This window comes from Mustela lutreola, chromosome 4 (genome assembly GCF_030435805.1).
Source record: "Mustela lutreola isolate mMusLut2 chromosome 4, mMusLut2.pri, whole genome shotgun sequence".
Lineage (NCBI taxonomy): Eukaryota > Metazoa > Chordata > Mammalia > Carnivora > Mustelidae > Mustela > Mustela lutreola.
Window position 1 is genome coordinate 131,529,005 of NC_081293.1, and position 15,102 is coordinate 131,544,106.

General features: G+C 38.4%; 1 protein-coding gene across 8 annotated transcripts in view; it reads right to left on the bottom strand.

Moving 5' to 3' along the window:
• The window catches only part of HEPACAM2 (HEPACAM family member 2), a 68,110-nt gene that overhangs the window by 14,688 nt on the left and 38,320 nt on the right, over nt 1-15,102 (bottom strand). For 6 of the 8 annotated variants that reach the window (XM_059171124.1, XM_059171131.1, XM_059171123.1 and 3 more), the window contains exons 5-9: nt 5,628-5,753; nt 5,509-5,533; nt 5,380-5,417; nt 4,015-4,088; nt 655-764 (exon numbers count right to left, since the gene is read on the bottom strand). In XM_059171124.1, the coding sequence (XP_059027107.1) occupies nt 655-764; nt 4,015-4,088; nt 5,380-5,417; nt 5,509-5,533; nt 5,628-5,753 (373 nt within the window). Of the gene's footprint in view, nt 1-650; nt 765-4,014; nt 4,089-5,379; nt 5,418-5,508; nt 5,534-5,627; nt 5,754-15,102 lie in introns of those variants that run through there. The other 2 variants (XM_059171130.1, XM_059171129.1) reach the window with 1 other exon arrangement.

The following is a 15,102-nucleotide window of genomic DNA, read 5'->3' on the forward strand; positions in this document are numbered from 1 at the left end:
GGGAAGTTCATTTCATTATTTCAAAAGGCTGTAGGCTTAGTTTCTCCACGGTGGGGAAGAGAGGGCAACTCCTTAGTGTCAGGCCTGAGCTTAACTGGTAAGTAGTTTCCTGGCTTTGGCCTCAGCTCAGATTTTATCCTCTCTGGCTGGGAGGCCAGTCCTTTCTGTGATTCTGTTCACTCAGAGTAGACTTTGAATCTGTTAAGAGGTTGGATATTTGATAGTGATGGTGACCGTGCTGTGCATGTTTTGTGGGTTTTTTTTTTTTTTCTCCTGGTCCTATTCCCAGTGACAGATCATTGGCTCTAAAATCACCACAGTCATGGGAGAATCATCAAGATAACCAAGATGATCAGGCTTGAGAACTGGCCTGAAAATCTCTTTCATATCCAGACTCACTGGGGGTAAATACTAGATTCCAGAGCTCTGCATCTTGTCCACTGGCCCAAGTGCACGACCCTGGAAGATACTTGTGTTTGTCTATTTTTTCCCCTAGAATTATTTTCCATTGGGGAAGTGTGTTCAAATGTACAGAAGCTACAATTTTCTGTTTTGGTATTTTTCTTCTGAGCCTTTCAATAAATTCTGGGGAAAGCTGGGGCTGAATACTTAGCCCCTCCACAATAGTATCACCAAATGCAAGTTCATACTTACTCTGGACAGTCCTGCTGTTGGGCAGGGATGTGCTGAATGACTTCATAAATTGTACTGTGCAAATCTTGTCCTGATACACCATCAGAGGCTGAAACAGACCTACTTGGCATCTAGAAAATATGGCACATTAAAAACAATTAGCAGAGTAGTAAAGAGTATGTCTACTCTATTGAATAGTTGAAAACAACTGGAAGTAGTAATGATTAGAGAATTAGATCTGTTTATCTTCCCTTCAATGTCCATTTTCTCCTCGCTACAGTTTCCTGCACTTACCCTATGGTAGTTTATGTGGCAGCATAGCTATGAAGTCAGAAGAGAAAAAGCTTGCCAATGCTATCACTTTTTTTTTTTCTTCATTTAAGAAAAAATCTGGCAGTACTGTAAAGAAAATATAATAGAAAGAAGAAAATAGCAAAAGAGAAGATACCAGGACAGCTTAGAATCAGAGAGCATATATGATTTTCTTTTATATTACATCTCAATTAGCTTTTTGACACTGTTTGCCAATTATATGTGCAAGGATGGTTGAAAAGAAAGAATAATATATAGACAAAAGCCCTCATCACACTGCAAGTTAATATAGACAGTCCCAAGAAATACAGAACACACAAAGGGAGATGTTTGGTTTGAATTCAGTCATGGGCTCTAACTAAAGGCTTGGAAGAATGTGGGAAGCACGGCAGTATATTTCTGCCTGGTAAACAACAGGTATTTTACTGAAACTGGCATTCATGTTTTATTAACTCCTCCTTCCTTTTATCTGATGATTTTCTTCTTGTAAACACTGCCTTCCAGTTAGTCAGCTGAAATCTGGTTCCCCTCCTCATCCCAAGCTCTTCCAATTTTCAACACACTTCCAACGGATCACTTTCAGTCCTTTGTATTTATAGAGCATCGCCTAGAGGACTCTTTGCCCTTGATAAATCATCTGAAGAATATGTTATCTCATTCCAATTTAATCTGCTACATTGTATTGGAACACCTTAGGCTTGTGTTTTCTTTGGAAACAGTTTCCATTCCACTTGCTAAAGTTCTCATGTGCAGCCTTATGATTCATCCTAACATTTTTGTGTCAAGGAGATTTTGGTTTAGAGTTTGTACAGTTGACCCTTGAACAAACCTGGATTGAACTGCACAGGTCCACTTATACATGGATATTTTTCAATAAATGCAGGACAATACTGTAAATGTGCTTTCTCTTCCTTATGCTTTTCTTAGCATTTTCTTTTCTCTAGCTTACTTTATTATAAGAATACAATATATAATACAAATATACATTAATTGTTGATGTTACTGGTAAGACTTTTGGTCAATAGTAGGCTATTGTAGTTAAGTTTTGGGGGAGTCAAAAGTTATAGGCAGATTTTTAACTGGGTAGCCTTGGCATCCCTAACTCCCATGTTGGTCCAGGGTCAAGTGTACTTGAGATCAACTCTTGAGTTTCTTTGGTATGGGGGTGTTCAGGAGCTATGACAAGAGCAAACTCTAGGTAATAACTAACTTATTCACCTAAGTTCATATCAGAGCTGGCAACAAGTAATAAATTTGTTCATTTCATGCCATTGTTTTCTGTCCAATTCCCCAAAGAGGTACTAAGTGGACAGCAAAAGGTACAGCAACTAGACAGAGGAGGAAGATTCCACGTGTTCATGTACCACAAGCTGAGAGATGATTCTTATTTTTAAAACTCAGAAGTTAGTTATTTAATTTATTTTCTTTCTTAACTTCAACTTTGAGATCTTGGCTTTATTATTATTTTTCCTTTTCTTCTCAAAGCCACTGCATTTGGCTGCTAATCTTCACACATAACTGTCATGCTGGCTTCTCCTAGTACAGGTTCTCCTACACAGGTCCTGCTCCACATCCTTTTCCTTCTGTTGTTGGTGTTGATTTCTTACTTCTTCCCCATGAAGAATCTTAGCTGATTCCTCAGGAGTTTTCAGCTTAGAAGATGGGCATGGCTCCAAACTGAGTTATTCTACTTATGACAGAAATAAGTAGGACTTCTGATATGTAATCAGAGCACTCATTTCTCTGCCCCAAGTTCTTGAGGATTATAGCATTTTGAACACACAGGTTCCTCCCAGTAACATCTCGAAACTGGGTACTAATTAATCACAAGGTTAAATTTAAAGTTTCTTACATAGATCTCACTCCTTTCTCATGAATTCCTAGGAATAAAAACTGCATTATTTTAAATAAAGAAATTCTTGGCTTCAACAACTCCATTCCAAATCTTACCAGTTCTTCAGTTTCCTTCTCTCCCACTTAAAAGCCACACCTGAGAGGGGGCTTTCTGTTGTGGGTAGAAGCTGTTTGAAATAATTAATCTACAAATATTTGTTTTTGTCTTTTTCACTGTAGAAGTGAAAGGTGAGCCAGTGCTGTTTGAGACTGAATAGGGCAGTGCTAAGCATTGATGGTGGTGTTACCAACGTGCCCTCAGGAGGAGGAAATCCAATCAGTCTCCCTCTATTACTCACATAGCATTTGTGCAAAGTCTGTGGCTAAGAAGATTACTGTATGAACCTTACTCATTGGTAGAATTCACTGAATAGGTGAGGTAACCAATCCCTAATGACAAATAGTTCTTTTAAAAAAAAAAAAGGAAATAAAAAGGCCCTAAAGCAAGTAGTGTGTTTATAGCCCTTCCCTAAATGAACTATCTTAGGGAGGAAAGGCAGCAGAGGTAAGACTGTCCCTACAGAGATCTATAAAAATGCTAATGACCTGATGAGCTCAGAGAACATTCTTTAGGTCTGTTAAACAAAACAGATTGTTTTAAAGACCTTGTCTTTGCAAACTGAAAAATGTTTCAGATGGTGTAAAGGCCCCCCTTCTCAGGTCTCAAGCACCTTGAGGATGACAAATAAAGATGTGTACTTGCATACTTTGGGTTTATATGGTACCTTTCTACTGAAGAGCATAAGAGTATGATTAAGGGTATGATCAATTGTCTATGCAAGCTATGAGGGGAAGGGAAGGGAAAGTGAGGAACAGAAAGGGCTAATCAGTGAAGTGACAGGCTGTAGCCATCAAGGGGATGCAGAATGATTTAAATCAGGGTCCCCTGGTCCCCTATCTGTTCAGTTCTCTTAATTTCAACCTAGTTAGTTCTCTCTTTGCTGGGCTAACCAGGTAAAAAAATGTTTACGGATTAGTGTAACTTCCTAATTCATGTTAGCCTTACTTATAAAGGCCAAGAAAGATGCTTTATTTAGCTCCTCAGATCTGGCGACATCATTCACTACAGAGCAAGTGAACTCTGCTGAGGGTAGCACAGCCACTCGACCACACTGCCCGAGCGCTTAACTGAAGGCCGCTTACACCTCTGGTTAATCAGCCACTAGGAAAACCAACCCTGGGAACACCAGAAGCATCTGGAAAAGCAACAAATTCATATATTCCGAAGTCATCCAGAGCATCTTCATGGCCTGAAATGTAAAACAAATACTACTTACAAATCAAATGTCTCAAACTACTATTGTAGCTTTTTTTAAGGCTTTGTAAAACTTATCTTTATTGTTGCTTCAAGTGGTATGAGTATCAACCAATTTAAGGTTTCCTAATCCCCTACAGTCATATTGCCATTAAACAGTGTTAGAAATCACTCCTTCCGAAGCTGAGAATTGAAACTGACTTGGGACAATTATTCTTAAAGCCTGATGTGGGAACGGCGTATTCTATATGCAAATGAACGCGTGTGGGCAGGCTTGTCCCTTGTAACTCTCAGTTACCAAAGAGCATACCGAGGTTTTTCATCCTGGGAGTCACAGCATCTCTTAACTACACATAATAGGTACTGTACCCTGCCAGATCTAAAACAGATACCATCAGAACTAATAAGAATATGTAATTAAATACAGCTGCCCATGGGTCCAAAATATAATACAAGGCAATATCGAAATCACCCAAACTGTCATCTGTAAAATGATGGGAGTGGAGTGGTTGGGAGGAACGAGATGGTCTCTGGGGCTTGGTAAGAGGAAGCAGACCCACATTCACGAAGCATCCAGGCATATTAGGCACTCCACCCACAACATTGTATTTAATTCTCACAGCAACCTAGGTGTATGTGTTTGGCTAGGGGAGGTAGTTATTATCTTTATTATGTAGATGAGGAAGCTGAGGTCAGGAAAAATTAGTTTTCTCAAGGTGACATTGGGGAAAAGTAGCATATACGGCACTGAAACCCAGCTCCACGTGACCCCCAGTCCTGAGTTAAAGCCCCATTGTTAGCTTAACAACAACTCTGTAGGGAGTCCCTAGTGAATGTCAATGAGGGACACTGCTGGGGACAAAGCAGCAGCAAAACTGTCAAAGCTCCCCTTTCCTCTTCTCCCTGGGCTGGCACTGCCCACGTTGTATCTGCTTTAGGAATGAATAAATTGAGAGGGTCCTGGACATTTTCAAAATAATACAAGGATCAATGGATTAGGATTCAAAAGAACTCAGTGATGGTGGGCAAGTGACTTAATCTCCAAGCTTTGGTTCTCTTGCCTGTAAAACGGAGTTGAGTGCCTTTATAGACTTGCATGACTTAGATAAAACCAATATACTTTGTAGAGTGAAGGCAATATTCAAAGGTAAGATACTGTATTATATCAATATTAGATTACATGAATTCTCTTTTATCAATAGTACATTATATGTAATAATTAATATCAACAATATTAATTTATATACATTAACACTGATATTAGTCTCTTTCAGCATGGCCATTACCTGAAAATGTTTGAGCTTTCCTGTATTCTGTTTCTGGCCTGAAAAGACAAATGGGCATTTCTGTCAGTGAAAATAATTGAGGAAAAAGCATTCAGGAAAAAATTATTTTTGTAGAAACATATGCATTACCTGCCTTCTAGCTTCTGCTTTATAACTAAAACCAAAAGAAAAAAAAAAAAAACACAATAAGGTACTTTTTAGTACACATATAAAATAATTTGTAAATTTCCTTTCTAATTTTAACCCACCTTTGTAGGGTTGATATTTTTTCCACAGGAAGAGAAGACACATGGATATAATCAAAAAGAGTGATATTCCAGTTATACTTGCTAAGGGAGACAATGATCTCCCTTTTTGTGCAAGCTTCTCCAGTCCTAAATAAAAAGACATATTTTAATATTTTTATTAAAGATCAATAATAAATTACTATAGAGTTTGATTTGTTTATGCTTTATCTGGGGACATTACTGGACCTATATATTATATATTATTTCTTTTGTGTGTGTGTATGTTTGTGTGTGGAGACAGAGAGAGAGAGAGAGAGACAGGGTGTTAGCAAGCGAGAATGAGAAAGTCCAAGCAGAAGGAATGCACTTATTAGAAAACACAGCCATTTGACCACAATGGCCCAAACTCTCTAAGGATATTTGTGGTTGGGAATGTGGTAAGCTACCGGGGATAATACTAATGTGTTGTACTAGAGGTAGCAAATAGCTTACGTCTTACTTTCCAACAGTGTTCACTGTGTTCACTGCCATTAACTTACATCTGTTTGATCTCATTGTATAAAACATCCCCAGTTGTTGAGTTGTTCTCTTTCCTTCCACCTCACTCATTCAGTATAATTCAGGTACACGGAATTTCCAGGCAGGTAATACATTATTAAAGTACCAGAGGGGAGGTGTTTACTTCAAGCACACTCCACTAATTTTTTTTTTAAAGATTTTATTTATTTATTTGACAGAGAGCGATCACAAGTAAGCAGAGAGGCAGGCAGAGAGAGGAGGAAGCAGGCTCCCCGCGGAGCAGAGAGCCGATGCGGGGCTCGATCCCAGGACTCTGGGATCATGACCTGAGCCGAAGGCAGAGGTTTTAACCCACTGAGCCACCCAGGCGCCCCCACTCCACTAATTTTTGACCAAAAAAGAAATTTTAATTCCTAAAATGGAATATGTGTGATTGTCAATAAAATATTTGAAGTCCCACATTGTAACTAGAATTCACTTTGCTTTACAAGTCATTTCTTTTAATATTCCTATATATTTTACTTATATATATTTTATTAGAATTCCTATAATATTCCTATATAATTTTTCAGTTTTGTTAGTTTAATAATCCATAAAGCAAGTCAAGTACTAAAAAAAAAAAAACCAAACTGCTCTTTGCTGTGCAGACTTTTCTGAACCAGGTCTCCCAGGGATGTGGGGAGCCCCCCACAGCAGCCCTGCCACTGCCACTTCAAGGCCCAAGACCCACAAATAACAAGGGGAAGCCCAGTCCTCCAGGGGAGGAAGTTCAGCTGGGCAGACAGGGCTGATGATATGCCAGAGAAGCCCTCAGGGGCCCAGGAATCCCTCTGACAGAAAGTCCAAGTCTCAGAAGGTGGAAGGTGGCCTGCTGGTGGGTGGTCAAGGGGCAGTGGGGGTCAGGTGGGGTCAGGGCCAGTGGCAGCCCTGTGAACTATATAAAATATGGGGTAATAGCTAACATCTGCCTAGTGCTTATAATACATCAAACTCTGTTTTAAGACTGTATGATATATATAACCCATTGAATGTTTGCAGCAATCAATAAGGAAGTATTATTATCATCTTACAGACGAGGAAGCTGAGCCTTGCCCAAGGTCACTCAGCTAATAAGTGGGCAGAGGCCACATGTGGCCCAGGCTCTCGATACTTTGTGCTGCCTCCCTTTGATGTTATTTTTTTTTTTTTTAGAAGATTTTATTTATTTACTTGAGAGAGAGAGAGAGAGAGAGAGCAAGAGAGATAGCACACAAGTCTGTGGGAGGGACAGAGAGAGAGAGAGAGGGAAAAGTAGGCTCCAGGCTGAACAGGGACCCTGGGATCAGGACCTAAGCCTAAGCTGAAGGCAGTTGCTTAACTGACTAAGCCACCCAGTGCCCCCCTTTGATGCTATTTAAAACCAACAAATGGCTACCTTAACACCTCTTTTAGACTATATATTTAGTCACAGAATTAATCTATATAGTGGGAAGTAGTTGTGACCTGCAGCTACTGTGAGTAATAGATGTCTTCCATAAATCATGTGAATCAGGTATTCATTTGGAAATGAATTGTGGAGGTTGCCTGTCCCAGTCCAGCTTTATGTGGGAATGAATGTCATGGGATATTTCTTCCATCTTGGAGTGGTGAAAAAAGCCTGGATAAACCTGGGTACAGTAAAGAACTTGGTGGCCACCCAGCTCTGCAATAAATATCCAGGTGGTACTGTGTTGTCTTCCCCAATAAAGGCTCTGCTGAGGTCTCTAGCAACAAAGAGTTGTATACAACTGTGTTGTATACAACTGTGGCTGTATACATATTCTCATGGCTATCTAGAACACTTCCATCTTTTAATCTTCCCAGAATCTTCACATGATATAATATAGATCAGACATGATAAATTACAGTTAAAAAGTCATGGGAATCATATTATCTCTTCTAATGTTCTCATACAATGCTGTTCACATATTCCCCTTAAGTCCTTAAGAGTTAAGCAAGGTTGTTTTTGCATTATCAAAAATATTTACTATCTCTGATGGGAAGTTTATAAATTTCTGATACATATTCAGAGAACTGTATTATTTTTTTTTTAAGATTTTATTTATTTATTTGACAGAGATTGCAAGTAGGCAGAGAGGCAGAGAGGAAGAGAAGCAGGTTCCCTGCTGAGCAGAAAGCCCAATGCAGGTCTTGATCCCAGGACCCTGAGATCATGACCTGAGACAAAGGCAGAGACTTTAACCCACTGAGCCCCAGGCACCTCCAGAGAACTGTATTCTTAAAATGTCCTTTCTGTGGGATGACTATACTGGTGCAGTATTTATTGCTTTTTTCCCCCTCTTTTTAAGATTTTACTTATTTATTTGACAGAGAAAGAGCTCACAAGTAGGCAGAGAGAGAAAGGGAAGCAGGCTCCCCACTGAGCAGAGAGCCCAATGCGGGGCTCGATCCCAGGGCCCTGAGATCATGACCTGAGCCTAAGGCAGAGGCTTAACCCACTGAGCCACCCAGGCACCCCGCATTTATTGCTTTTAAACACATTTTAAATTAAACTCAAACTTTGGGTGGAAGAAATAAATGCAGCGCAAATTGGTTTAAAATGAATGAGAATAGTGATTTTGGGTTCTAGATCTCCACTAGAATATCAAGAAACTTATTAGAAAGATTATTTTTCCTTCTTTTCTTTGTTAAAAATTTATCCACTGTTGGAAAGCTGACCTTTTAGCTTAAACTAATTTTGCATTTGGGTGATCTCTTTGTGAGGTTTAAGCCTTTCTTCAGATACTCCACTACTACCTGAAGGGTTTGTTCTTTCTAAAGAGCTGGGCATCACTGGGTGAGCCATTTGACTCTGACGGCCTTGATTCTCACACTAGTGAAATGAGGAGGTTAGAGTGAGAGGCCTTTTAGTTCTCTTTCTTCTCTAACATTCTAGAATTTGAGGCAGCCAGAGAGTTTTACATGAAGTAATACTTCTTATCTTAAAAAATGTGTCTAGGGGCACCTGGATGGCTCAGTGGGTTAAAGCCGCTGCCTTCGGCTCAGGTCATGATCTCAGGGTCCTGGGATTGAGCCCCACATCGGGCTCTCTGCTTGGCGGGGAGCCTGCTTCCTCCCTCTCTCTCTCTCCCCACCTGCTTCTCTACCTACTTGTGATCCCTGTCTGTCAAATAAATAAATAAAATCTTAAAACAAAAACAAAAAATGTGTCTAATTCTTATCTAGTTTGCCTAATACTAGTAGAGCTATATCAGCTTTCTTTTGGCTATTTGTATAGTTTATCTGTTCATCCTTTTATTTTCAATCTTTCAGTATCCTTACATATAAGATGTATATCTTATAAGAATCAAATTGTATTTTTTTGCATCAAATAGTATTTTTTTAATCCAATTTGATAATATTTGTCTTTTGGTTGGGATACTTAGTACATTAGCATTTAATGGAATTACTAATAAATTTGATTTAGTTGACAATCATCATGCTTTCTATATTTCCTCTACTTTTATCTCTCTTGTTTTAATTCGGATTAATCAGGATTTCATTTTATTCCTCTTTTCTTCTCTAGCTACTCATTAGTTGTACATTTTTCTCTGTCTCTTAGACTTCGAGGATTAAAAAAAATTAATCAAAATTAATACTTTTACTGCTTGCCACTTCCTCTGGCTTCCACAATACAAAAGTAAGTTCCATATTAAAGATGAGAAAGCTAAGACTTCAGGATACAAAGTTGAACTCAATAATGTTTGACTATAATTCTATGTTCTTTCCACCACTTCCACCTGATCATTATGTAAGAAACAGAAGTCTTTCCACTCACTAAGCCCAAATCTACTCAGTTCTACCAACTGAAATTACAACAAATAAATAAAATCTTTTTCTGCACGATGCCTTCTCAGTTGTTTATTGAAACTCTTATATCTCCCCTGAGAATTCTCTTCTTCAGATTTAACATCCCCAGATGGGTTATTGTTCTTTGTGTGACTGATTTCCACATTCTCTACTGTCCTAGAGTTAGAATTTTGGAAACCCAACAAAAGCTAATCTATTTTACTTCTAAAATAAAATTCAGAAGGACCCATACTCTGGTGTGGTTGTCAATAAGATAAAGGCAAATAGAATACTCTCTTGAAACACCACTAGAGATAGAAAAGCAATGCAATAAAGAAGAAATACTAAATAACAGAATGGCATAATTTAAGATATAATATATCATTTGGACACCACTTTTAGCAAATAAATATCCAATATTAAAATAAAAACTAGCCAATTTTCAGATATGCACACTTAAATGTATAAGCATTATATGTATATAAAACAAAATGTACATTTGTTTCCCACTTATTTGCTACAGATATAGCATATCAGTAATAATGTAAATAATTTTAAAAAATTAAAGTAACATTTACTAGGTACAGACAAAGAAATAAGTCTCAGAGAAACTAAAGTATTTGTCAGGAAGTCATAAAACTAAGATAGAACATAGGTTTTTTCCTACTGCAAGTTCAATTTTTTCCTGTTAACTCATGGTCAAGAGAATGGTTTTGTAATACAGGTAGGCTCCTATATATCCAGTTTTACCTCTAACCTTTTCTGATACCACACTTGGTGTGTTTTACCTCTTTCACTTGCTGATAGTCAGAGTGCCTTCACTAAAATTCCCAACTCCTCAAAAAATGTATCCAGTGATGGGATGCCTGGGTGGCTCAGTTGGTTAAGCAGCTGCCTTTGGCTCAGGTCATGATCCCAGGATGCTCCTTGCTCAGCAGGGAGCCTGTTTCTCTCTCTGCCACTCTGTCTGCCTGTGCTCACTCGCTCTCTCTCTGACAAATAAATAAATATAAAATCTTTAAAAAAAGAAAAAAGTATCCAGTGCTAATTTATTCTTGCCAAGTTTCTGCTATGTACTTTACCATGAGAAAAACTACAGAAAAGCATTTTGGTATAGTCTCATTTGTTTTCCCCCTTAAGCCTGAAAATATGCTAATAATTATTATTTCCAAGTACTTCTCATTCTAATGGTGAAGTTACATTCCTGCATACATCAGCTCTTTGCCAGGCACTTCTGTGATTCTGAAGCTCAGCTATTGGTTTACCATGCAATGATTGGACATCTTCCATTTTAATAAGACATCTTCTTGCCTCTCCTCCATTTTTAACTTTTTGGCCCTCCCCCCACTTTTAAAAGATTTTATTTATTTATTTGACAGAGAGACAGGGAACACAAGAAGGGGGAATGACAGAGAAAGAAGAAGGCTTCCCACTGAGTAGGGAGTCCCAGGACCCTGGGATCATGAACGGATTTGAGGGCAGATGCTTAACAACTAGCTACCCAAGTACCCCAACTTTTGTTCCTTTTGATTTGTGTTTCCTAAAATGATTGAATTTGCACATTCTGTCCTACAGAGGATCTTGCTTATTCTTTTTACTATTACTTCCTTATCTCTCTAATTAATTAACTAATTAATTATTATTTTTAAGTAGTCTCCATACCCAACATGGGACTCAAAGCCATACCCTGAGATCAAGAGTTGCATCCTCCACTGACTGAGCCAGCCAGGCACCCCTACTTCCTTATCTCTTCAAGACTCCTTCCTCATTGCTTTCTTGTCTCTTTTCCTCTTGGCCCCTGTTAGCTCTACATCAGAGAACCACCCTGTAGTGACCAGTGTCTGTACCCCCATACCTTGGTTATGGCAAAAGCCAAGCATCCTTTTCCTGGAGAATGAGGAATAGGGGTAATCTTTTTTCTAAGAACAGATGATCTTCCCTCTTAGGCCCCCTTCTTCCCCTAGAGCATTCTGAGTCTCTCCTCTCCTCTCAACACTGATTCTCTGTCTCAGAACGTAAAATTTGCACCCTTTCACAAAATTAAAAAAAAAAAAGCCAAATAGTCAAGGATCAAATCAAGGGCACAGCTACTTCAGTCTCAGCTCTAGGCAAGTGTACTTTGGAGAGATGGACTTCCAGACTCCAAGTTAAAAATATGGCAGCAGGGAAATTCTGATCCTATTGCTACAGAGAATGTATAGGAATTCTTAATGCAGTTCTGGACACCGGCAGGAGTCCCGCTCTTTCTTTCAGACAGTTTTCTACTGTTTAGCTCATAGCATGCCATTCTCTTCATTATTTAAATATGACTGACTCATTTACCAAAGCCCTAGTGCAAATGCTATTTGCCTCCTCCTTAGGCAAACAAATAAAATGAAATAACATATTAAGTGCAAATATGGGCAGGAGGTGTGGTATCCATGGTATCACAGCCCTGCTGTTTGAGAGACTGCACCCAGAACAGGACAGCCATATGCTACCAGTCTGCACATCTATTCCTAGATCAGAGTGGAGTTCTGAGATCTCTACCATTCAATCTGTTTGCTGATTATGGTAGCTGGTTCATGTCCCTGTGGAGATGAAAGCACCATACTGGGGGTGTGCTATTTCTATACTTCTCCAAGGCCCCACCAGACAGACACAGTTATTCTGTGCTAGGTGCTCATGGGGATGTCACCTAAGGTCTTAGGGTGTGGATGTCAGGGCTGTAGGTTTTTCTCAGCCATTTTCTCCAGTGGTCCAAAATGAAATATAGCTCCTTAAGACCTTAAACAGGAGACATTTCTAAACAGAAGAAATAGTCAATTCATTTTCCTGCTTTGGGTCATTTTCTTTTTGTCTTCTATATGAGAAGATGTACAACAGAAATAAATATAAAAATGATAGATTTCTCAGGATCATGTGCAAATTTAAGACATTTCTATTATATCTAAATCTCAAACCACAGCCATGTGGCTCTTGGGAACTCCATAATTTATATATTTGAATGTCTTCATTAAATGTGAACACTTGAATCCTGATCATAAATATTTTCATTTTCTATGTATGGCATGTTACAGTAGCGGTCTAGACCCCACTAAAATTTAAAGCATGGACACCTGCTTTCAAGGAAGTCCTTAATCAAAAAAATAAAATCATTGATTTTTTTTTCAAAATACAAGTGGCAATTGATTATTTGAATTGCTAGTTTTTCCTTGAAACTTATATTCTAGATATGATTTTTAGTTACAGGTTTCATAATTTCCCATTAATATGAAAGCATACATGTGTCATGGATAAATGAGAGTAACTCTTTGTATCCAGCATAAAATTAGTTAAGGGGGTGAAAAAATACACACTATCCTATATATGTGATCTATCTTTTAGAAAGACCATAGTCTTGTTGATATTCTCAATCAAGAATGTCAAAGGAGGCAGTTTATATAGTGATTAAAACAGGGGATGTGAATTCAGATATTATTTTACCACTTACTAGCTGTGACCTTGCCCATTATCCCTGTTTTCTTTGGTGTATCTCCACTGAGATAGAAAGGCCAATTAATATTTCAAATTAGTTGTGAATCATAACCCATGAGGTGGAAGGCACCATCTGGTTGAGTCCTATCCAGATATTGGAGACAATCATCATCTTCTCTAGCTTTCCTCTCCCAACCACAGGTACCTAATAAAACTTGATTATATCCTGATCTTATTTTCTTTCCATATTTGTGGTCTTGGAGTCATCTCTGGCTCCTTTGTTGCCCTCTACAGCTCATTGCTGAGACTTTTTGGTTGGCCATATCATTTGCCTCAGTAAAAACAAAGAAGCTCCTCTATTTCTTACTACTGGACTCTGGTTACATCAAACACAACTTGGTTCTGAAAACTTCTTAAAGACAGGTATTTATCCCTCAAAATTATTTCAAATTCTCTACCAATCTTTTATTTTTTTTTAAAGATTTCATTTATTTATTTGAGAAAGAGAGAGCATGTGGGGTGGAGAGGCAGAGGGAGGAGCAGACTCTGCTGAACAGGGAGCCCAACGACATGGGGCTCAATCCCAGGACCTGGGTCCATGACCTGAGCTGAAGGCAGATGCTCAACCAACTGAGCCACCCAAGTGCCCCATTTCCACTGATCTTTTTTTTTTTTTTTAAGATTAAAAAAAAAAAATTATTTGACAGAGAGATTACAAGTAGGCAGAGAGGCGATGCAGGCCTGGATCCCAGGACCCTGAGACCATGACCTGAGCTGAAGGCAGAGGCTTAACCCACTGAGCCACCCAGGCGCCCCCCATTTCCCCATTTCCATCTTTTAAAAAAAATTTTTTTTATTTCTTATTTTTTATTTTTATTTATTTATTTATTTTTCACTGATCTTAATACAGATTGCTCGCTTATCAGAGTGGATGGTCAGTCAGTGCTCAGTTGGTGATGTTCATTTTTTCACCATAGGTTATTCTACACTTAATCTCTATTGCAGAGATTCATTAATTTGGAAAACTTTTAAGAAATCAGATACTTAAGACATACTACTCATTTACTTTGCCATTTCCTGCTGTTTGAGTTAAAGTTCTGTGGACATATGGGGGTTGAAAAATAGCTCTAAAAACCACAAAGAGGTCACTAGTGTTGACAACTCTGAATCCCTCTGAAAAATAAGCACCTGCTCTTCTTATTTACTATAATAACAAATACCTGGTCGCTGTACAGGTCAAACAGGTTTTTTTAATATTTTTTAAAAGGCAATTATTTGATATAAAGACTGTAGCTGTCTTTGGGCTTTGGTAATAAGATCTTAATCAAATATTGGGGGCTTCTGATATTATGAAAATGCTTTGGCTAAATATTAATGGGGAAAGTTCAGGCAGTGTGAAAGGTTTCAATGTGATATACAAGTACATATTGTAGCCATGTCTTCATTAGCAATGAGCATGAGGAACAAGTCTAACATGACAACCAGATTGCTGCAAAATTATTTTATATGCTTAATTATGGCTTACTTTAAAATTATGGTTTGGTTAGCTGCTGAAGTAAAAAGCTGGTTAAACCTATTAAAAATTTATTATAATAGAAAGCAAAGGATGCACCTTTGACATGCCTGCTACCCATAGTAGGTTGTGATCATTTTGTTAGCAGGGATTTTTTTTCAATTGGCATTCTCAATGCTTACCCCAGTATTTGGCCCATAA